This window comes from Vicia villosa, unplaced genomic scaffold (genome assembly GCF_029867415.1).
Source record: "Vicia villosa cultivar HV-30 ecotype Madison, WI unplaced genomic scaffold, Vvil1.0 ctg.001862F_1_1, whole genome shotgun sequence".
Taxonomy (NCBI): domain Eukaryota; kingdom Viridiplantae; phylum Streptophyta; class Magnoliopsida; order Fabales; family Fabaceae; genus Vicia; species Vicia villosa.
Genome location: NW_026705754.1, coordinates 141680 through 167217, shown reverse-complemented (window position 1 = coordinate 167217; position 25538 = coordinate 141680). Strand labels below are relative to the sequence as shown.

General features: G+C 33.9%; 1 protein-coding gene and 1 pseudogene across 2 annotated transcripts; one reads left to right on the top strand and one right to left on the bottom strand.

Annotated features, from left to right (window-relative positions):
* The first annotated feature begins 9712 nt into the window (after positions 1 to 9712).
* LOC131636930 (pentatricopeptide repeat-containing protein At2g06000-like) lies at positions 9713 to 13176 on the top strand. 2 transcript variants are annotated; one of them, XM_058907512.1, is made up of 3 exons: positions 9713 to 11780; positions 12554 to 12830; positions 13001 to 13176. In XM_058907512.1, exon 1 carries the CDS (start codon positions 10044 to 10046, stop codon positions 11583 to 11585), a length of 1542 nt encoding a protein of 513 aa, XP_058763495.1. In that variant the 5' UTR covers positions 9713 to 10043; the 3' UTR covers positions 11586 to 11780; positions 12554 to 12830; positions 13001 to 13176. The 2 variants fall into 2 exon arrangements, with proteins under 2 accessions (XP_058763495.1, XP_058763494.1); XM_058907511.1 differs by having other exon boundaries at positions 12554 to 13176.
* A 425-nt stretch (positions 13177 to 13601) lies between these two features.
* Positions 13602 to 16308, bottom strand: LOC131636931 (serine/threonine-protein kinase RIPK-like; annotated as a pseudogene).
* Between the last annotated feature and the right edge of the window lie 9230 nt (positions 16309 to 25538).

Here is a 25538-nt window from a genome sequence, read left to right as displayed (position 1 = left end):
AACCTCATATGGATTCTTTCTCATATTTTAAATCAAATATCCTACGTATCTTCCAGATATACTTTAGTCTCAAATCAGAAGTCATGCGTTGTATTCAGAAAAGTTGTTGCTACTATTTCTGAAAGACAATGTTCTGTTCCCAATGACTCTGGTGATCTTATGATATCACAACAAAGTAGTTTCTGAACTACTCATTAAAAAATTTATCAGAAGAACAAAGATAAAGAAGTTGATCTCTTCCAAGCTTATTACTTCACATCAGAAGTACATCATTTGAAGATAAGATCAAGAAACTTTCTCAAGAAGAATTTAGTACAACGGTATACTTAAAAAATCCATTATTACAAAGATGTTTATACTATTCAGAAGTTGTCTTCCATGTTTTCATGATAATGCTGCAAGCTACAATCATAGGAAGTAATGTGTTGTACTATCTAACATCTACACTTGATACTATCCATTGGAAAGTAACCGTTGGCTTTGGAAAGGACTTTTCTATCCTCTCAACGTCTCTTTTGAAGGCTATAAAAGAAGATCAAGATTTCAGAAGAAAGGTGCTTATGTTGCGAATGCCGAAAGCTAATGCTGAAGCTACCAATGCTGTTGCTGCTGAAGAAGCCATAAATACTTAAGCAAAGCTGAAAGCTGAAGCAAAACAGAAAAGAGGATAAAGAATGACGAGAAAGAAGAAGAAGAAAGAAGAAAGAAGAATACTACAATATGATACCCAAATACTTATCAAATACATCTTATTAAAATTATGTAAAAGCAAGGAGTTATTGGTCATAACTTGCTTAACACTTTTGTGTTATTATCTCTTGTATTTAAGCATTTGTGTAATCAGCTTGTAAGAAGCAACCATGTAAACACAAACAATTAAGCAAATGGTAGTTGTTTGTTCCTTGAGTGACTAGTGTTAGTCTGTAGACTCAAGAAGACTTTGACAATTTGTCACTGTGGAGAATTATCCTTTAAGGGACCAATTGGGTCAGAATTCTTAAGGATTCAATGATCGTTATATCTCTTAGGGGACTAGGTGGGTCATAATTATTAAGAGATCACTAAAAGTTGATCATTGCTTTGGTAGTTAGTCACCGGCGATTAGCCCGTGCATTTGTATTAATTTTGATGATAGTAGATTAAGTCCTTTTCTAAGGCAAAATCACCTTGGTGGGTGGAAAAGATTAACCTTTTCTAAGGCGAACCTGGTTAATATGAACGTGTCATTTTTATCTTCATCGCATTTGTTATTGGTTATCTTGTATGAATATTATTTCTAAAGGGGAAATTTTTGAAAACCCAATTCAAACTCCCTTCTTGTGTTTTTCTCTACCTTCATCCTTGTGACACGACTTGAGCCATTGTGGCTAACTACAGTTTTTAAAATTACTTGTTTTGATTTGTGCGTGACAACAAATCAAATTAGCGCTGTTGCTAGGGATTGGTTATACTCTCTTGAGGCGAATTCTGTCACGACCTGGAATAATTTGAAGAAAGTCTTCCTAGAGAGATAATTCCTTGCCTCCAGAGTTGCATCAATCAGAAAAGAGGTATGTGGTATTAGACAATAAAATGAATCATTGGCTGAGTATTGGGAGCAGTTCAAATAATTAGTATCCAACTGCCCTCAACACCAGATTACCAAGTAGTTGCTTATTCATTATTTTTATGAGGGGTTGTTACCAATGGATATAAATATTTTGTTGATAAGACTCAAGCTGCTACCGGATCCTTGATTGAGAACATGTCACTCAACTCCCAACAGTTCACAATTAGAAATATTTATTTGGTCCTGAAAAAAAGGGTGAATGAGATTCTAGCTTCTTCTTTCAACAAGGCTTTAGAGACCATAATTGATGAGCTTACTTCATTGTGAGACAATTGGCAATAGGAAAAACTCAAACAACAAGGTTATGTGGCATTTGCACTTCCCATGAACACCCAACACATACATGTCCTATATTGAAAAAGGGTGTAATTATTGATTTGCCTCAAGCATAAACAACAAATATTTATAATCCTTATAGCAACAACAATACAAATACCAGCCAAATCTTTGGTATGGGAACCCTCCCCAAGTAACCACCTCTGAACCTTCCGGACCTTCACTAGAGGACCTTGTCAAGCAAATGGATGTCAATAATCTTCAATTTCAGCAACAAACAGATTCTAGTATTTAGACTTTGCAAACACATATTGGACAGCTTGTCACTTTAATGAATGCCATGCAGCAAGTTCAAGGATCAAACCTACTACCTGTCTAAACAATAGTGAATCCTAATGTGAGTGCAATATCCTTGAGATACGAAAAAGTTGCAGAACCAGCCCTAAAAAAAGTAAAAAATTGAGGTAACATCTGAACCTACTGTTGTTATTGAGGTTGAAAAATAGTATGTGCCACTAATCCCTTTCCAATTGAGAGTACTGAAAAATAAGAAGATGGATGAGGGAGACATAGAGAGAGAGAGAGATAGATAGATAGAGAGAGATATTTTGGATGTATTCAGAAAGGTTGCGGTAAATATTTCGCTCCTTGATGTGATTAAGTATGTTCCAAAGTACGCAAAATTTCTGAAAGATTTATGTACACACAAGAGGAGGTTTAAAGTAAATGAGAGAGTCAATTTAGGACAAAATGTTTTGGCCTTTATTCATCCTAAACCTTCACCTGAAAAGGCTACTGTTTCAGCCCTCAATTAGGTCATGCCACAAAAATGCAAGGATTCGAGAACTTTTGCTATTCCATGTACCATTGGGCATAGTAAATTCGAAAATTTCATGTTATATTTAAGAGCTTTTATTAATGTTATGCATACTTCTATTTTTAACAATCTTGATCTTGTTCCTTTGCAGCATACATGTATTACTATTTAGCTTGCGAACAGGAGCAATGCTCGCTCTGTTGGAGTAGTGGAAGATGTGGTTGTTCAAGTTAATGATTTGATTTTTCTTGCAGTTTTTTACATCCTTGACATGGCAGGAGAAACAAATTCAAGAAGATCACCAATCATTTTGGGAAAACCGTTCATGAAAACGACAAAAATAAAAATTAATGTTGATAATGGAACAATTTCCATGGAGTTTGGTGATATCATTGTTGAATTTAACATCTTTGATGCTATGAAACATCCCGTGGAAGAACATTATGTTTTTCACATTGAATTGCTTTCTGAGTTGGTAGATGATGCTTATTTTGATTTGTTTTCGGCTTATTTTCCATCTTTATCTGGTTTTGATGATGTTTACTCATGTGATGATTGTACTAATGCTAACCTTTGTGCTGTTTGTGTTGAGATTGATGCTGCCTTGCAGGGTGACAGTGTAAATGAAGCTGTTTATGCAGTTGAAGCTCTTGACAGCCCGGCTGCCCCAAACATACTGTCCATTAAACAACCACCTTCTTTAGAGCTTGAACCACTTCCTAATTTAAATTATTCATCAAAGCTTGAATTTGAGCAGGGTTTAGGGGAAAAAATAATTTCCCCTTTTTGACTGTTCGGGTGTATTCATTCCCCTCTCTCATCCTTATTTTATACTTATGTTCTTTCATTGAGGACAATGTAAGTTTTAAGTGTGTGTGTGGGGGGGGGGGGATTTACTGTTTTTCTTTACTATTTTATTGCTTTCCTAGTTTATTTTCATATTATTAGGACTTTAATATTTCTAGTTTAAATATTTTTAATCAAGTTAATGCATGTGTTGTCGAGTCTTTTTGCATGGTTTATGCTATTTATTGATTATTTTTCATTTCCTTGAACCATAACAAAACAATTTTTTTGACTTAGAAACACAATGCATCTTTTTAAAGTTTTAGGCTATAGATTAAGGGCCCGTTTGTTTTGGCTTTTATTAAAAATGATTTTTATAGTGTTACAAAATTTTGTGAAAATTTTTTTTACAAAGAAACTTCTTATAAAAGCTTCGAATGAAAATTTTGTTTGAATAGTTATTCTTAAAATGTAATTTTAGGTATTTCATCTATTTATGAGGACAAAATTAGGATATCAAAATTTCAAAAAATCACTTAATTTTGAAGCTATTTCAAATAGATTTTCATAAAAATCATTTTTGAAATACAACTTTTTGAAAAAATTGCGATTTTGACTAAATTTTGGTCTTCAATAATGTGTGTTTATGTTATTGGATGTCAAAATTAGTGTTTCATTTAAAAAAAAACGAACATAAAAAAACTTGTAATATTTTGAAAAACGGTTTTGAAAAATATATTTTCAAAAATACAAAGAAAAAATCCATTTTTTTAAAGCTGAAACAAACAGGCCCTAATTTGAGGTTAGATTGTGAAGACTTGGGAAAAATTTACAAGATCGGTGTCGTTATAACACCTTAAGTCTCCCGAATATGGAAATAAATTTGAAAACTTGTTATGAGATAACCTTGAGTTCTCATCCTGTAATTGCATGATATCATGGAATGCCAATGGGTATCCAACTCCTACCAGAGCACTGCATCTGCTTGAGATCAACTTTAAATTTATCTCATGTCATATTTAGGTGTCTGACTTTATAAATCATCTCACCAGCAAGCGTTGTACACAGATAAAATTCATTGAGTTAGTTGCGAGCCATAAATCAGACTTTTGAGTTAAATGAAATGAGTCTTAAATTACCTAGCCATAAAGAACCTTGAGATTTCAGTTTGTTTTTCCAGAACCTTCTTAATTCTTGGAAGTACAAAACCATCATAAACATAAATCTTGGTTCTTTTTGTTGCCCAACGATTAATAAGGCACCCTCTTATCTCCTTTAGCATTGTTACAATTAGCTTTTGGCTTGGTCCAATTATAACACTGTTAAATGTTTCTTACATATTGTTTACCAACATATCTGATCGGTAAAATAGCAAGTGTACTATTTTTGCCTATGTAGTAGTAATGGGAAAATCCCAAGTATCGAATCTCAAGGACTGCTTGACGATACAGAGTTTTAGCAGTGTTTCAATTAAACAGAAGTTCAAAAGGTTGTTTTGATTGGTTTTGCAAATAAAGTAAATAAACAGAATAATAGAACGATGAACAGAGATGAGTAGGTTGCTAGGGGTCGATGAATGATTCTTCCTGTAACAACTATCCTTCTCAATACAATAACATAGTTTCACAATTGGTTACCGGTTCTAAAGAATCTCTAATCCTAAGGCCTTAGTGAAAAGATCTTTGACGTCACAACCAAATTACTATGTCCATAGATAATTATAATTATGATCAAGCATTCCAATACCAAGAATTTCCGGTTAAGATAAAATATCCCTAGTCCTAGGTGATAATTATTATCCTATGTTCTTACTCATGTCAATGAACAATTGCTGTCCAGCTAAATTTATTCATACAATTTCATTATCCATTTGTCTGACGGTTAAGGCATAAAGAACAGATGTAAAACAAACCAATTATATGAAAACCAAATTGTTATTGCATCAAAGAAATAAAGTTATCACATTCAGAATCAAGATCACCCCCCTAGCAATGGGGGGTTTAGCTACTCATAAAAATAACAAAAACCATAGTGTAAATTGTAGACATTACAGATAAATGAAGGAAATCCAATCTTCAATAGCAAAAGCTCATAGAAATCTTCAATCCTTGCATAAAATCAGAGTTCTCCAGCCTTCTACAGTGTATTTTCGCTCCCAAATTCGTCGAACCCTTGTCCCAACGTGTTTTCGTCCTTTTATTCCAGCGTTTCTGGGCTTTTCAGACCAAAAGGCCCATGACAGTAAGTGCACACGCGTGTGGGGACGCGTTTGGGCAGACGGGACGCGTGTGGCGACGCGTTTGGGCAGACAGGCATTTTTCCTTTGTATTTCTTTCTCCTGGGACGCGTCCCAGAACGCGTCTGGGCCAGTGGGACGCGTGTGGGGACGCGTGTGGCATGCATGAACATCCTGGGATGCGTGTGGGAACGCGTTTGGGCAAACAGGACGCGTCCCGGGACGCGTCTGGGCAGCATATGGCACTTTTCACTTCCAAACGCGTGTGGGGACGCGTTTTGGCAGCTGATTGCATTTTTCTTCTTCCACACGCGTCTGGGAACGCGTTTTGCCAGTTTATTCACTTTTCTTCAATTTTTCACTTTTCCGCCTCGATTTCTCCCATTTCATTTACCTGAGCCTACAAACACTATAACACACAACCAAAGCATAAAATGACGAATAACAAAATAAAACACTAAATAAAATAACTTAAAGATAACTAAAAACAACGGTAAAAATACGTGTGAAAACCACTGATCAATATCACACTTATTATTATATTTGAACATTGACTTACTCCAATATCTAGGAGGAATCTTCAACAAGTATTTGTAGGCCTCTTCATTAACCATTCTCATTTCCTTTATTTCCCTTTCCCATACTTGCGCATACGTTGCATTGGCTTCCCTCTACATCATTTCCTGCAAGTGCTTGCCAGGAAATCTCTTTCTGAAATTGTTGTACAAATGTCTTACACAGAATCTCTAGTCAACTCTAGGTAACAACTCTTCTAATGCAGGTAACATCCTCAACATAGAGAAACAAAGTTAGATATATAGTTTAAGTTAGCAAATGAAAAATATGCTATTGATAATAAAATAATAGTTCAAGTTAGATATACATTTTACTGATCTGATATGAAAGTGAATTGTTTGCAAACCTCTGGCCCTCCTAAATCTTGGACTAGGAGATCAAGGAACCAAACCCATGAGTCCTTAGTATCTGCTTCAACCACAACCAATACAATGGGCCTTATTTGATCATTAGGGTCTCTACCTATTGCTGCAAGAATTTGCCCTCCAAAATTACCCTTGAGAAAACATCCATCAACTCCTATAATTGGTCTACATACTTGAAAATTTCTCTTACATGCATCAAGGCACATATATAGTCTCTAGAAACTTGGAAATAATGGCCTGCTGACATAGTCCTCATGTTGTTGCTCATCAATTCCATCATTTAATACCTTATCATCATAATCATTAAACCTGCACCATAATGCACTATCATCACTGATCGGTAAAATAGCAAGTGTACTATTTTGCCTCTGTAGTAATAAAGGGAAAATTTCCCGAATATCGATCTCAAGGACTGCGTGATATTATAAAGTTAGTAGGAATTCAATTAAACAAAAAGCCTTGGGGTTTTTGGTTTGGAAATTATAATTGCTAATAAAATAAAAGTAAAAGATGTATTTGGCTAAATATGAGTAATCTGCCAGGGTAGGTGTGTGCATTAACATGTAACAATTCTGAACCCTTGTTTCATAACAAAATTCAACTTATCAATTACCAGTTCTTAAGGGTGTTTGCTCCTAATTCCTTAGTGGGCAAACCTTTGAACATTCAATCCTAATCCCAAAGTCCTTTGATATTAGTGATGAATTCAAACATTATTATTATCAAGAATGTTCCGGTTACTATAGGGTATCCCTAGTCCTAGGTGATATCTATTATAGTATAATGGTATAAAAACCCTAACAATGGAGGTCAATCCTAATTGTCAGTCATAAATCAATCCAGTTGGTCCGACGAGGAAAGCATTAAAAACCTTATACCATTAAATTAACGTGAAAGAGAAATATGTTATTGAAATTCAGAATTCAAAATCATCACAAATGTTAATCAGGGACACCCCCTAGCATTGGGGGGTTTAGCTACTCATATTATCCAAAGAAATTACAAAGATATCAAATAAAGACATTACAATAAAGATGATGAACTTTGATCTTCAATGGCTTCCGCTCATGAGAGTTCTCTGTTCTTCTCCAATTGCATAGGCTTCTTCTCTCAATCCTCCAATTCTTCGTGTGGCAAAAAGATCCCTAATTCATCTTGAAAACCCTCCTAAATAGTGCAATCTCACTTAAGTTGGTTGAAAACCCCAAAAACACCCTTGCAGGCCAACCACTGAACAAAATCACTGAAATCAGCGTCATCACCCAACACGGGTACCCGTGTTGGCCCTCTGTTATTTATTTTTCATGCTTTAAGTCCCAGGCTTAGCAACACGGGCCGTGTTGAGCAACACGGGCACCCGTGTTGCACCACTGTTTTTCATTCTTTCCAAACTTCTTTCTAGCGCTCTTCCTAACACGGCCCGTGTTGGGTAACACGGCCACCCGTGTCAGGCCTCCTGAATCATGCTTTCTGAACTTCCTCGAAACTCCGAGTTTTGCACTAATTTATTCCGATTTATCCATATGAGCCTGAAAACATTAAAACACACAACCAAAGCATAAAATGACGAATAATGAAATAAAACACTAAATAACATAACTTGAAGATACTTAAAAACAATGGTAAATATATGTGTGAAAACCACTGATCAACCACTTAGCTCATTATGGCCACTCTTAACATTTTTAGCATTTTGTTCAGGTATCCCAGGCAGGGTCTCAAGTATCTCAGGCAGGCCCTCAATTTGTGCTTTAGTGGGTTGGGTTTTAGTTTAGACAAGCTGAACATCACTTTGGAGAGGTTGGACACTAACTACCTATATTACATCAGGTTGGGAAATAGGGTGGACTATGAATGAGTCTACCTTACCATTAGGGTCTGTTTGGATAATTTAAAACTAACGTAACGGAGCAGAACATAATATAATGAAGCGAAATTAAGTGGAACAGAATATAAACTCCATTCCATTGTTTGGATATTTTACGACAAATCGGAATTAATATCCCATTCCCTTGTTTGGAAATTGGACGGAGCAGAAAGTATTATAACATTTTTATTTCATTTTTACCCTTTATTTCAAAAATATTAATATGGTTAATGTAAAATTTTGGAGGACAAAATAGGAATTGCGCTACTAATTTATTTCATTCCAATGGATACACCCCAATTTGGGTGGAATGAAAAATGAGCTAAAGTAGTGGTATTGGATGGAATGGATTCCATCACATTCCATTCATTTTTTTATAAAACCAAACAATGGAACATAACATCATTCCACTCCATTCCATTCCATTCCATCATTTTCCATCAATCCAAACATACCCTCAGTCTTAGACCAATTTAGCAGTTCTATAACACCAAAGTCATTGACCAACTACTTTAATGTACCAACAAAATCGTACCATGTTTCAAGTACCCCATGATACCCCATTTTCTTAACAACACCCAAAATTTTAAAATAACTCCATCTATCACCATCAAACTATCCTCCGTGATGAAAGTCAACATAAAAAACATCCATTTTGAGAGAGATGTACGCTGTAGAAATCCATATGGATATAAGGAAATTGCTACTCAATCAAGCAGCATTAATCCTTCAACACAATGGAACAATACTACTAAAATTCTAAAATTTAGAACACCGACAATTTGAACACATACCCTAAAAACCTAACAATATTGATAGTGTGAACACATACCTCAATCTTTCAGATGCTTTGCTTATGCATTTCTCTCCTTCAAATCCTTCTTGGTTACTATCTGTGTAGCTATCCTCCTTCGTCACTCCTGCGTTTGTTCTTGTTTAGGTGTTTGTCACTCCTTCCGTTTCTCACTTTACTAATTAGGGATTTCACGGTTAAAATTTATGTAATTGTCATTTTGTTTAATTACTTAAAGAAAATGTTAAAACAATTCTATATCATCAATAGTGTATATAACTTTAAAAAAATAATTTTAAAGGACCAAAGTGTTAGAATAAAATAGCTAATTTAAAGAACTCAGGTGTAATTATGTATTTAATTCATAAATGAATCTTTGTGTATTTGCTTTCTTTTTACTTTCTACTAGACAAAGTTCAGTAATTCCTATCACACCCCACATGATACCAGTTCATAAACCCTAACGCTGAGTAAGCATCGTCCCCGCAGTCACCTCCTCTCAGAGAATCACCATCTTCCTCACACCGCCGCCGATTTCAAAATCCCCCATACACATTCCCGTACGATGCTCCAACCGCATGCACTCTCCCGCTCCGATGAAGACAAATCGTGATTCAAACCCCAATCCCGCACGTGCTCAACCAACAATCTCCATCACCAATGCCGTCTCTTGGCACGTGACACTCTCCGATGTCGCCGGCACCAACCGTTTCTCCCTATGGGTTCCATCAATCGGACTGAAGCCTGGTTCGTTAAGATCGCTTGCACCGTCTTCGTTCGTTACAATTCATTCGACCGTTTTTTGTTTTATTTCAAGAAGCATTTAACTCCAAACCTAGTTTCAGAGATTGTTCATTATAGGTTTAACAATTTTCCTTCGTTAGGTTTTAAGGTTGTTGAATTCAGTAGGGAGAAGTTGCAGATGAATCATAGTTATTGGACTTATAGTATGTTGTTGAGATCACTTTGCGAATCGAATTGTCACGGTTCGGCGAAATTGGTTTACGATTGGATGAGATTTGATGGACAGGTTCCTGATAATTGGTTGTTAGGGTTTTTGGTTTCGTCGTATGCGTTGATTGGTAGATTTGATGTTTCGAAAGAATTGCTTGCTGATTTGCAGTGTAGTAATATTGGAGTGAATGCCGTTGTTTACAACAATTTGTTTAATGTTTTGATTAAACAGAGTAAAGTAAGGGATGCTGTTGATATGTTTTGGGAGCTTATTCAATTGAAATATCGTCCGGTGACTTATACGATTAATATTTTGATGCGAGGTTTGTGTAGGGCGGGAGAAATTGACGAGGCTTTTAAGCTTCTGAGTGATTTGAGGAGGTTTGGTTGTTCGCCTGATGTGATTACTTATAATACTATTATTCATGGTTTGTGCCGAGTTAGTGAGGTTGATAGAGCTAGAAGTTTGTTAAATGAGGTTTGTGTGAAAGGGGAAGTGGTGCCTGATGTAGTTGGTTATACGACGGTAATATCAGGTTATTGCAAGATGAGTAAGATGGAGGAGGCATCTTTGGTGTTCGATGAAATGATTAGATCGGGAACTACTCCTAATACGTATACTTTTAATGTTCTTATTGATGGATTTGTTAAGTTGGGTGACATTGGTTCTTCGTTAGCCTTGTACCAGAAGATGTTTTTTCATGGCTGTTATCCCGATGTTGTTACTTTCACTTCTCTTATTAACGGCTATTTTGTTATTGGCCAAGTGAAGTATGCCATGGAAATGTGGGATGAGATGAATAGCAGAAAAATTGCTGCAAGTTTGTATACGTTCTCTGTTCTTGTCAATGGTTTTTGCAAGAACAGTAGATTGCATGAGGCTCGTGACGTTTTGAGAAAACTGAAGCAGAGTGATGTTGTTCCACAACCATTTGTCTACAATCCTGTTATTGATGGATATTGTAAATCAGGGAATGTCGACGAGGCGAATAAAATTCTTGCTGAGATGGAGGAGAAGAGGTGCAAGCCGGATAAGGTGACATACACCATTCTTATTATTGGACATTGTTCAAAAGGGAGAATGGCTGAAGCAATCGCTATCTTTGATAAGATGTTGGCAGTATGTTGTACACCTGATGAAATCACTATAAATAATTTAAGATTGTGTCTTTTGAAGGCTGGAATGCCTGCTGAAGCTGCCCGAGTTAAGGAAGCTCTATGTCAGGACAACACATTGAGTACTTCATTGAAGAAGAAATCTTTTCATGAAAGTACAAATGCAGATATACCCATTGCTGTTTATTGAAGTGCTATTGCAATCTAGTGGTTAAACAATGCTTCCACCATTTTGTATTCTGTAATTGTGCATGTTTCTGGCTCGTGGTACAAAGGAATGCTATAATCAGACTGAGTGTGTCTGTTTGCTGGAGATCACCAACATTTACATTTGCATGGCCGTTCCCTCCAAGATTCTGCTGATTGTTTTTTAAGCTGAAGCTAGGTATATATTCTTCTCCAGTTAATTTGGTTAGATAATTTTTTCAATAACTTAAAAACATTTTTTGTCTTATGGAATAACATGAACTGTGTAACATTACAACAACAACCAAACCTGTGTAACATTAATGTGTTAAATTTTATTGTAAAGAAGATAGGTAGATTATTAGGTAACATTAACAGATACAGCAACAATTGAAATGGGGACAAGGAAATTTCTTTATTCTTGAATACATAAGTTGTCTTGAAAGATTTAGACCAAAATGTAAGGAACTCTCCTTGTCTACATGCCAATAATAGAAAATTTCCTTATGGTTTCAAACCCTGCATTTCAACTCATTTGACTTAACTAGGTATGCATGTTTACAACCTAGTGGTTTTCTGTACTACATGCACAAAGGGTTAAATTTACAGTACTTTGCAAGATTCTGGGAGTTTAGGGAGTTAGATTGCTGAGTTTTTAATAATCAGGAGGTTTTCTGCAGCCGATACTGCAAGGGGATATGTCCATTCTTGCCTAATATTTACTGTCAATTTGGTGAATTAGAATTGACTTTGATATACCTTGTATTTGTTTCATAAGCATCCATCCAATTCTTTGTTTCTTTTGATAAAAAGTAACTGCACTACAAGTGTTGGATTAAGAGTCAAGCTTTTTTTCCCCAAAATATTCTTCAGTTTCTCTCTCTCACTCTCACTTTAAATAAGACATAGGAATCAGCAGAAATGATGATTTACATAATTTGTAAAGTTAGTTGCATATTTTTCCTTTGACAGGTCTGGCATTGGTATTTTGAATTGCAATTGTGAACTCCAACAATCCCATCCCATGCTGTGTGAATCACCTAAACCTAGACTTTTTTGACCCTGCGGGTTCAGAGACAAAGTACTTCTCAGTTTTCCTTTGCCCTACTCGGAGAGGCTCAAGTTTCACGATTCACCATGTAAATCCTACACGGGACTTGAAAGAATGTCAGTCAATGAGTATAGCATGATTCTTCACAAGTTTAATAAAACTCACTGGATGTAACTAGTAAAATGTTTAAGAGATAAGGTGAGTTATGTTGAACAAAATTTCATGCTTGAAGTTCAATATATGATTGGCAAAGTATCTGGCCTTTGGGTTCGAATTCTTCCGTGGAGTTAGGTTTATGCATCCTTTTTGGCTCATGTAATGTGAAGAAGTTTCAACCATATATGAATTTTTTTATTCTTTCTGGACAGGAGTTTCACATAAAATAGAAGGCGAGTAGCGATAACATATGGCCGATTTGATAAAAGTGTATCTTTGAGGAAGAGTTGTATATCGAGCCTTAAAAAGGCTGCTATTTCCCAAGTCTCAAAACTCTGCAGCCAACTCTTGTCTTGTTTCAGATGTTGATTAATTCTTTGTATTTCAATTATTTATCCAAACTCACCTGGTCAAATAAAGAGGTGGATCATCACATTAGGTAGCTATAAACTTTTATAATGATTTATCAATTTTACTGGAAATTTTATTTATTCATTAGTTGTTTTGACAATTTATAAATTAGTTTTATAGTGCCAATTCAGTAATGTAATCTTATGTGCCTCTTTAGGCCATGAAATGGTGGGTAATTGTAGATTTTTTAATGGGGGAGTAAAACCTTGGAAATTGTATATTGATGGATCAATTTCTGGGCCTGTGTGTGTAGCGCAAGAGTTTTGATTATATATAGTCAAAGGTTCTGGCAATATATTCTTTTACAGAATTTCTTATTAGTTGAAATTAAGAAGTAAAACATTTAACTATGTGGATTTTACTGAAAAATTTAAATTTGAGGTTGACTTGTGAAAAAACAAAACAAATGACTTAAGCTAGGTTCATTTATTTAAATGAGTTTCACTTAAAGTCAAACCATATATATACCTAGTGGCTAGTGCCATTATACCCACTATTCTCAAATTCTCTCATTTACACCTTTGGTCAAATCACATAGCTGTAATCCTCAGTGTTGAAAGATCTTAAATTTGTTGAACAATTCTTAACTAGTCATTGTCCATTTGTTGAACTGTTCTTTTCATTCACCAAGAACCAAAATGTATTATTCTCTATTTGTATGTTAAACAACTTGAAAATAATTATAACTTCCTCTTTTAATTGGAGAATAAAAAATAAAACTAACAAACATATCTTTCATGTGAGATCCACTACAATTGCACTCCCACTCATATCTCTTTTGTCCAATGTATTTATGTACTCTCTCTTGGGGTACAATTGATATAGCTCATCACACTAAGTTTACAGTAGTTTGTACACTATAAAATCACTAAACATTTTTTGAAAAATATTTGTATATATATACAAAATGATTTTTGTTTCCATTAAGCTAAGTTTCATAGCTTTTTTTATGTGGCTGTGGCGAAGGGGAAGGAGAAGGAGAATTCAACGCACTTCCTCTATAATTTTGATGCCTGTCTATCCGCACACGAGGCCGTGGCTGTGACTGCAGCCGTGATTGCGATCGGCGACCTAGGAGATTTAAGCGGGTGATGCCTATGACCATTCCTACGATATTGACCATTTTCTCTTTTCCTCTCCTTCGTCGATTCATCTTCCTTTGCTTGATCTTTTTCTTTAACAACTTCATTATTCTCAACTGGAACAGTGTAAACAAAGGGTCCAATTGGAATATCATCAAAATCTTGCAAGGGTTCCAAAATCTTAACCACATTGCTCATGGTAGGCCTACTCTTAGGTCTATGGCTAAGACATTGGTAAGCCAATGAAGCTGCTTTTTTAGTACCCATTTCAGAGTACTGTCCTTCAAGTTTTGGATCCATTATTTTAACAAGTTTTCTTGAATCAATTAACATTGGTCTTGCCCAGTCAACTAGGTTTTGTTCTCTTGCAGGACGGTTTTTGTCCACTGACTTTCTCCCTGTTAGCAATTCCAACAAAACAACTCCAAAGCTATACACATCACTCTTAGCTGTCAAGTGACCTATAAGAAAACATTATTAAAATAAAATTGATTTAGTCGTAAGAATTCCAGCTCAAGATCCCTTGAGTTAATCACATATCATCATTAATATCATACATTATCATTATTAATTATATTGATATCCAACAAAAATAACTTTATTTTAAGTAAAATTTGGTTCTAAATGTGTTTTTTTTTTACCTGTCATGACATACTCTGGAGCAGCATAGCCTTGAGTACCCATAACTCTTGTTGAAACGTGGGTGTCATCTCCTTCAGGTCCATCTTTTGCCAACCCAAAGTCAGAGAGTTTTGCGTTATAGTCCTAAAAAATAAATTCAAACAATAAGTATAATAATTATGAAATGATGCTTCAATTAAGAGTTTCTAATTGTCCTACACCATTAGTGTAATTTTTTTAAACCAGTTCAGTTGATAACAGTGCAGAGACATTCAATTGCAAAGGTGCAGATTCGAACATGCAACATTCCAGACCATTAGGTTACTAGACAAAAAAAAACATTCGAATAATCGAAAATGAGAAGAAATGTGATACATACAGAGTCTAGCAAGATGTTTGAGGCTTTGAAATCTCTATAAATAACAGGCTGCTCAGCTTCATGAAGAAATGCTAAACCTTTTGCAGCTCCAACAGCAATTTTCATTCTTGTTGACCATGGTAATGATGCTGAAAATCCTACAAAAAGAAAAAAATAAAAAAATGGTTAATTTTCTACTTACAAACATATTGAAACTAAAGAAGATAAGTGATTAAAAAAAATCTTACTTCTAAATAATTGATTTTCCAAGCTGCCTCTAGGTAAATATTCATAGACCAGAAGCCTATGTTCATCTTCACAACAATATCCAATTAGCTTCACAAGATGTTGATGCCTTAATTGTCCAAGAACAACAACTTCAGTCTGTAATAATAATAATAATCACAACTTACAAAATCAGAACTTATAGTTATAAAAAGCACTTATTGTTAAACCATGATGCTAAAAAAAAAGTGCTTACCAACCACTCTTTATGTCCTTGCTTGCTTTCCAAGTCCAAGAGTTTAACAGCAACAGGCTGCGCTTTCAAACCGGGCCTAACCCTATCATCGATAAACCCTTTATGAACCGGTCCGAACCCACCTTCGCCAAGAAAATTACTCGAAGAAAAGTGCTGTGTTATAGCCTTAAGTTCAACAACCGTAAACTTATAGAGATTAGAGCCTGCTAGAGAAAGAGAGTTAGTTAACTCTTCGGATAAAGTCGTGTTTTGATAGCTCAAATCTTCTATAGAAATCCTATGAGTTGAGGTTGAGGTTGATGAGTTTCTTGGCTTTGTTGATACAACTTTCTTTGGCTTTGGTGATGGATACTCTCCATGGAAACATGTTGAAGGGAGAATCGATTTTAGTATGGATTTCATTGTCATTGTTGTTGATGATTATGAGTTTGAATTAATCTATAATCATATAGTAGTTTGTGTTTGGTGTATATATAGATATTTGAGGAAGGTTTTGTTGGTGAGAATTTGTGAGGAATTAGGTAGGAAGAGAGATGATGAAAAATTTGGAAAGAGTTTGGAAGAGAAAAGAGGAATTCACGTTCTTTTTATATCTCCCTACGTTGAATTTTTCTTGTAGTTTTTTTCTTTTGTTTTGTTGTCTTGGTCATCTATGCGATGTAAATCTTATTCTTTGTTCATACACATACACCATATAATGATTTTTTTTCTTTTAAATGGGAAAGAAAGAATTATTATTAATGATTATTTTATAACTATTTGTATAAAATTTGAACTTTGTTTTAATGTTATAAAATCAAACTCTTGCACTTTATGGATAAAAAATTCAAGCATATATTTATATTTATATTTTTATTATTATTATTATTATTATTATTATTATTATTATTATTATTATTATTAAAGATCAATTAAAAAATAAATTAATATTTTGTTATTAGTATTCTTAACTACTTATTAGAGAGAAAGAAATAAAAAATGTGGTAATTATTGGTAGTTAAGGGTGTTTTAGAAAAGAATTAGGTAAAAATGATAAAATATGTTAATTTTATTGATATGTAAGTAACCGGAAAATGACATATAAAAAAAATAATAAAGAGATTATTTTTTTAACTCTCTTTCTCCCATTAATTTCGCACAAATTAAAAAAAATATAAATAAAAGAAATAGATAAACCGATGGATTTAATGAAAATACACCGACAGTATAAAGTAGTTTTACACTGTCAATAAAATTCAAACTATTAATTTGTGTAAACGTTTGACTTTTTCTTTAAATCACATATAAAATATTTATTATTAAAGGTTGTGATCCACTGACCGTGTATATAAATTTACACTGACAGTGCACTACCTTTAATCTCTAAACTAATACTTTAAATACAAAGAAAAAAAATCTAAAAGAGGATGCACATAATATAAATGTTGCGAAATTATTCTATTTATTTCAAATTCAAATAATTTTAGTTTTCATATTTTATCTAAATTCAAAATTAATTCATATATTTTAAATTTAAACAATTTTGATAATTATTTCTCACATTTTTCATTGAAAAGTAACAACTTTTCTATTTTTTAATGTCTTATAATTTTTATTTTTTAGTTATCAATTTTTCACAACGATTTTTTTAATTATCTTTTCACATATTTGCATTAAAAAATTAACGATATAATTATTTTTTATAATTAATAATTTATATTTTTTTTATCTTTAAAATTTTATAAATCTTTTTACATAATAATTTATCAAATTTCACATGTGATATGCCATTTAAAAATAAAAAGATAATCAATTTAAGAACAAACAACATGTGTGAAAGAAATCAAAATATTTAAATATAAAATAGAGACCTTAATTATATAAATAAAATAAAATAGAAGAATCAAAATATAATTAAATAAAATATTAACTAGAGGTAACAATTAGTCAATATATAATAAAAGCTATATTGACAATTCATTTGAGATTTTTCTTCTTCTTTAAATATAATAATTATATAAAGTAACTTTTTGGCCTAACCTAATTAAGAGTATATTAACTTAAAATAGAAACTAATTCATTGAAGTACGGAGATTTTAATGTTCTTTGATAAAAGGTTACTATTTTAATGTGCTTTGATTAAATATCAATCTCTAATCAAATGCTTAAGAAATTCAATAATCTTTTAACTAATTGATATTAGTTATTAATTTTGTATAAACATGTTAGTAGTTGATTTGTACTACCTCATTTCTTTTTTTTTTTACATATCAAATTTGCATAATTTTTTATTTCTAATTATTTATTATTTTTAAAGTTCAATATATTATTAATTATAAACTTATTAACAATACTTTTAATTATTTATCATAAAGAGAAATATAAATGAAATGATAAATAATTAAAGATAATATAGGAAAAAGAAAAGTAATAATATTAAAAAATATTAAATTTTTTTGAAATATATATATGCCATGTAAAAAGGAAGAGAGGGAGTGGTTGTTTGTTTGACAAGAAACAAACAAAGAAAGATCTAAATAATTTGATTAATGGAGAACCGGTTATCTTAAGTCTAACAAGTTGGTTAAACAAAAATGACATAACTACCCTTTACCGCTTGACTTTAGCACATTTATGTTTCACAAGTTTGAAAAAATGAAACTTTTGTCATGTCATATTTGGAACTTATATAACATCCAAGAATCTAAGTTTTCATTTCTAAATTTGAAGATTTCATGCACACGGAACCAAAAATAGTTTCTAATACTATCATTTTCTTCTAGGTTTTGTTGGGTTAGCGTTGACATTTAATATTTATATTACAAGGTTATTGTTTGGATGTGCACATCAATCAACACTTTCTCTATAATAAAGCAAACTTCTAGTAGAAGTTTTAATCTACAAAATCAATTAAATTCACACAAAAATGACATGTCAAATTTAAAATCCTACACAGCAGTCTTGTCTGTCTTATGTAAGAATTATGCGATGATTACATGATGATATAGTTAGGGGTATTTTTGTTATTTGATAGATTAGTTTCTAACGTGTTTATTTTTCAGATATTGAAAATAAAGTAGTTAATGCTTGGTTGGATTAGTTTCTAGAAGATGGAATATGATTTAAATTATTCAATCAAGTTGTTGTATATAAAATGATACTAATCAACATCAATAAGCAGATTGATCGGAAGATTTGCATTCGGTTACGATTAACACGAGGACTTGGATTAATAATTAAATTATGATTCTAGAAAAAAGACTAATACATGTGGTTTATATTTGGACAATGCTATGATACTACAGTACACCACGCGGTAAACGTAGTTGCTATGTAAATGCTAGAGAGGGCTTGAATGAAAATAAGTCACAATCAATTGTACTTTCCAATACCTAACGTGAATATCATTTTTGGAGGAGTTAGTAATCCACAATTGAAAGATAGAGTTTATTATTTCTCTGTATAATTGTTTCATGTAAAAAGAGATCCACCTTTAAGATCTATTAGGTGAATTTTAAGTTTGACAATAAAGTTGATATGTCTGATGCAAAATCGTCTTTGAGGGATGTAAAACGGACTATTGCATATAATTTGAAAACTTTCATAGCTTTTATGTGACTAAATTGAGTCTCATAAAATATTCATAATAGTTAAATTGTGGTTAGATATGATTTCTATTTATTTTTTCATAATTAAATTATGACTAATTTATATAGGATTTCCGAAAAAATTAAGAAGACTATAGTCTAATAAGAGACTATGATTTATATAACTAAAAATTTCAGTTTGTCATGTCACACCTTTAATTGGCGTATATACTTTATAGAAAAAATTAATAGTGTGAATTAACCATTCACATAAAAAGGTTACACTTTTCAAAACCAAATTAATGATTCACCCCACACTCTGAAAATGCCAACTATTGTGGTTCCTCCTTTTACTAATGCTTTGATTAGTCACCCAAATAACTAATGGAAGTGACCTTATCTTTTATCTAACAACATATTGATATTGATATAGGGATACATGATATTGTTCAAGTTCAAGACTCCATATAAGCACAAGAAGGGAGAAAATGGAAGATGCAGAAAGAGGGAGAATTGATTAGCAAAAAAAAAAAAATTTTTACAATTGTAACTAACTATTACAACTAACATTCAGTTATATATGGTCTTGAATTTGAATTATATTTAACACCATCCCTTAATTCTTATTCAAGACTAAAAATCAACAACACCAATTTTATCCCTCAATTTGATGAATTGTTCAGTCTTGATTGCCTTGGTTAGCACATCTGCAGGTTGTTTCTGAATGATGAAATGAACAACCTCAAGCACTCCATTCTGAACTTGATTTCACAAAAAGTGGAACTTTGTGTCAATGTGTTTACTCCTTCCAAGTAGCACTAAGTTCTTAGCAATGCTTATTGCTGGCTTGTTATCTATCATCAATTTCACTGGCTTTCTCACCTTAAACTTTATCTCCTGAAACAAATTAGTGAACTAGACAACTTGACAAGCAGTCAATGCTCCAACAATGTATTTTGCCTCACAGGTTGATAGTGCAACCACTAGTTTCTTCTCTGAGCACCATGAAATAGGAGCTCCTAGATACATGAACATGTATCTTGCGGTGCTTCGTTTATCTACCATGCTTACACACCATTTCGAATCTGAATAACATATCAGCTCAACATCACCTATCATACCAGATGGAAACATAATGCCATGCCTTAGTGTTCCCTTTACATACCTGAGTATCCTTACTACAACTTGGTAATGTGACCCTTTTGGTTTGCTCATGAACCTACTCACCATTCCAACATCATAACATATGTCAGACCTAGTGTTACACAGATATCTTAGAGAGCCAACCAACTGTTTGAAGGTGGTTGCATCTACTTCCTAGCCATTATAATGGATATCCAATTTATGGTTTGTCTCTGCAGGTGTGATTGCAGACTTACAATTCATCAACTCAAATCTCTTTAGCAACTCAAACTCATACTTTAGTTGATGCAGAATGATTCCTGTAGCAGTGAGTAAAATATCAATCCCTAGAAATTATACCATGTTGCCAAGGCCATTCATATCAAATGTATTCATCAACACCTTCTTGAACTTGTTCATCTCATTGATATAACTCTTTGTCAGCATCATGTCATCAACATAAAGACACACCAATATCACATTGCCACTAAGAGTATGTTGCACATACACTCAATACTAAAGTTCACACTTGTCGAACCCTTATTTCTTAAAGAAAGAGTCTATCTTCAGATTCCAAGCCCTTGGAGCTCGTTTAAGCCTATACAAATCCTTATGTAGCTTGTACACCATCCCTTCTTTATGGTTCATCACAAATCCAGAATGTTGTAATACATATACTTCTTTTTGCAATGGACCATTCAGAAATGCAAATTTTACATCTAAATGTAGCACACGCCAATTCCTATTTGCAACTATAGCAATCACCAATCTTATTGTTTTATGTCTAGCTACAGGTGCAAACACTTCAAATTAGTCTAACCCAGGTTTTTGTAGAAATCCTCTGACTACTAACCTTGCTTTATGGTTAACAATTGACCCATCTAGCTTCAGCTTTATCTTAAAAAACCATCTCACACTAATGGCGGTCTTATTCTTTGGCAAAGCAGTCAACTCCCATATCTTGTTTCTTTCAATTGCCTCAAGTTATTCCTGTATGGCCTTCACTCACACCTTCATCTTAAGAGCCTCATCAATGCTGACTGGTTCAACATCCACCATCATGACACAATGAATGACCCCCCTTCACTATCAATTTCATTGTCATGCAACATATCAAAATTTTCAAATCTCCTTCGTACCTGTTTAATTCTCTGTGGTCTCTGAAACTGCACATGTTCACCATCAGATTCTCCTTCAAAGGCAGGTTCACCATCAGAGGCAAGTTCACCATCAAAGGCAGGATCATCTTCAGAGGAAGACAAAGACTTGTTCGAGTCCCATGTTTCTGATTCTTTAACTACGACATCCCTGCTGACTTCAACTCTATTGGTGGTAGGGAAATAAAACTTATAAGCACTCGTACATTGGTAACCTATAAACAATATGACTTTGCTCCCATCGTCTAATTTCCTTCTAGTAACATCAGGTACATGTTTGTGACATACAAAACTAAACACCTTGAAATGGATCACACTTTGTTTTCTTCCAGTCCACTTCTCTAGAGGAAATGCTTCTTTTAACTTCTTTGTTGGACATTTGTTTAACACATATGCTGTAGTGGCAATGGCTTCATCCTATAATGTGTGAGGTAGATTCTTTTCTTTCAGCATGCTTCTTGTCATGTTAAGTAGAGTTCTATTTATTCTTTCAGCAAGACCATTATGCTGTGGAGTGTATGGAGCAGTCACCTGTAACGCTCGGAAAAATAAGTATATGCTTAATTTGGACGTTTGTGACGTTTATTGGAATTTTACCGTTTTTGGAGTCGTTTCAGTCGGTATTAGTTCGGGATGGCGGACTAATATTTAATTGAAGGTTTTCATATTTTTGGTACTAGAAATATCATTAAGGTAATATTCCGCGTTTTGGGGCGTTTGAACGATATTTGAGCATAGGGGCATTTAGGTCATTTCCGCGGGATAAATATTTTCTTTATAAGAAAGAGATATTTGTGAGAAAGGAAAAAGGATGGAAAGAAAAAGAAGAGAAAGAAAGAGAAGAGAGGAAGAAGAAGAGCAAAGGGGAAAAACAAGAGAAAGTGGAGGATTCTCAACCGAATCGATTGCCGATCGTCACAATAGCAAGGTAAGGGGGTGAATCTAATTTATCTTGGATGTATGATTCTTATAGTTTTGTTTTTGTTCTTGTTCTTGTTCTTGTTCTTCTTGTTCCAATTTCCACAATTTTCTTGTGTGGTCTTTGTTTGATCTAAGTTTGTTTGAGAATGATTGTATGATGATTAAATGATATCCTTGTTGTGTTATGGTGATTGATCATGTTTGTTTTCCATTTCTATGGCTTGATTGAGTGTGGATAAAATGTTAGGTTTTGAGATAGATTGAATCAACCATGAAAAGTTTGATGTTAGGTTGTTTCTATGGTTTGTATGTGTTGTATTGGTGTTATAATGATGTTTTGGAGTGGTTTTGGTGGGTATAAGAGGGTTGGAACCGTTCTGGTTCGTTCTGGTTTTTTCTGGGTTTACGCAGGTCCGCTGAGCGGAGGTTCTTTTGCAGAAAAATCTCTGCGAAGGTCCGCTGAGCGGAGCTGAAGCGGACAACAGCATTTTCTGTTTTTCCAAAACTTTGAAACTTCGTAACTCTTGAACCGTAACTCCGATTTTGTCGCCGTTCGAAGCGTTGGAAAGCTAACGCAATGAACTATATTATTATCTAATTAAATGATTAATAGTATGTAGTATCCCATTATTTTTATTAGGATCAAGTGATGAGTTGTGTAGTATGTTCAATTATCCAAACTTTGAAACCTTGTAACTTTTGATTCGTAGCTCCGTTTCGTACGCCGTTCGAAGTGTTAGGAAGCTAGTTGGATGTTCTATATGATAGTATAGGCTTGGTTAGCTTGTTATTAATTAGTTATGAGGTGTTGTTGATGAAAAACACATAATTGTTTATATACGCGATATGATTGGTAAATAATCCTAGTGCTTGGTGGTAATTGTTAATGATGTAGGATGTAGTAGTGGGTGGTTGATTTTCATAAATGGTTTTGTGAACTAGTGCATGATAAATCATGATGATGTGTTGTGTGAATGTTATCGTATTGGTACGAGGTATGTGATTAGTTGTCGATAACATGAGATCATGTTCATATGTGTTATGTATTAATGAATGTTCATTCTTGATATGTGACGATGTTTGGTTGTTTGTTATTAACATGATGTGTGGCCTTATGGCAAGTAATTGTTGTTATGAAAACGATGTATTATCATTGTTGAAATGTTGTTATTACAACTTGTTGATGATGTATTGATGGAGTTGTGGGCCAATGGCCAATATTAATTGATGTGATGCAATTATGCGATCATTTATGCCGATGTGGCTAGTATGTTTTGACGTTGAATGTGTGCTGTGTGCTTATTAATGCCTGTGTGGTAATTATGGTGTGATATAATTGATAACGATGTTATTAATTGGTGATGTATCCTTTTGGATAGAATATAAACGGTGTAACGTGAGTATGTGACCGTGTTATATTGTTGATGATGTTGTTGTCGTGTAATAGAGTCATATATTTGCACAGCATAACATTTCATTACGTTAATGGCGGAATGCTATTAACAGGTGGCCTGAATTGGCAATTATTACCAATGGGGGCTTAATGCTCGGTAAAAAGGTGTATTTGCCCGAGTGGCAAGAGGTCATCAGTGGGGGCTAAATGCTCGATGACATTTAGTCGTAGCTTACTGCTCGACAAAGGTGTATTTTCCTGAGGGAAAGAAGTCCCAGCATAATGCTCGGCAAAGGTGTATTTGTCATAATGACAAGGAGGAGTTTTACTCCGGATTTGGTACCACATGCATATGCATAGTCGAGTCTCATTCATCATTGTCTGTCTGTATAATTTTATGTTATCATTCATGTGTCACATTACTTATATATTGATTGTGGTTGAATGAGTGCAATACTTTGTTGTATGATTCTTGATGATACTTGTTGGCATTACTATAATTGTCATGCTTTCATTATGAATTATATTCTCACCCTTCTGCTGATTTGATGCTTGAGTGGCATCCTGCAGATTAGCCGCTTTGGGAGTCTTTTGGAAGAGGTAGTTCTCCAGTTGGTCTTGTCGGTCGCTCTGATATGTAACACTGGGTAGTCGGGAGTCTGTTGTTATTTATTTGTATATGACTCTTTTGAACATGTATATGTGATAACGTGCCATTGTATATTGTAAACACTTTATTGTGGAAAACTCCTCTTTGAGAGTGAGAGCTATACGTATATATATATATATATATATATATATATATATATATATATATATATATATATATATATATATATATATGTTCATATCTTCCGTGTGTTATGTATCATTTTATTGGCAGGTGTGTATGCTTTTGGCATCGTTGATGTCCGTTTGTTTTCTAGGTGTTTGTTTGGTTACTTAGTGTAACATCCTAATTGTGTTGTATGAAATTTTAATACTCTGATATTTTCTTGCCTAAATGCTTTGGGTAGAATTGGGGTGTTACATTAGTGGTATCAGAGCAGGTCGGTCTGTCCGGCCAGTGTTGTCTAATGTTGTTTAATTCCTCAGTATGTGATAAGTGTGTGGAGCACTGTCAGTACTTGTTGTGCCTCTAGCCGGTTGTATGCAGGAATGGTTTGAAGCTAAGTGGGGGAGAAGATATGCTTCTCGGATATGTTTCAGTTGCAAGATGTTAGTATGCTATTGAGGGCAGCAGTACTAGTGTTGTTGGAATTTGTTGTTTTCTGAAGTGAAGGTGACTTGGACTTAAGACTTTGGTTGTTAATCAAGTTGGAGTGTCTCGGAGTATATTTTGGTTATTTCTAAAGAATGGAATTTAGAAAGTTGTGATGCTCTAACGCTATTGATGGACTGTGAAGTTGTTGTTTGAGTAGCCTTGAGTGAGGTGTCTTTGTTGGATCAGTGATTTAGGAAAGTATTGTGGTAGACTTTGTTGTAGGAGTTATTGACGTTGTTGGAAATGTTTTGAAACTCGAGTAAGAATTAGGAGTATGAAGAGATGAGTAGGATCTCAGGAATTTTGTTTTGAGATATTGTTTGAAGTGTTTTGGTACGTAGCTACAAGACGTCGGGTTGGCTGGTTCAGATGAT

Coding starts and splice junctions, on each gene's coding strand:
- LOC131636930 (XM_058907512.1), top strand. CDS start 10,044: ATGGGTTCCATCAATCGGACTGAAGCCTGGTTCGTTAAGATCGCTTGC.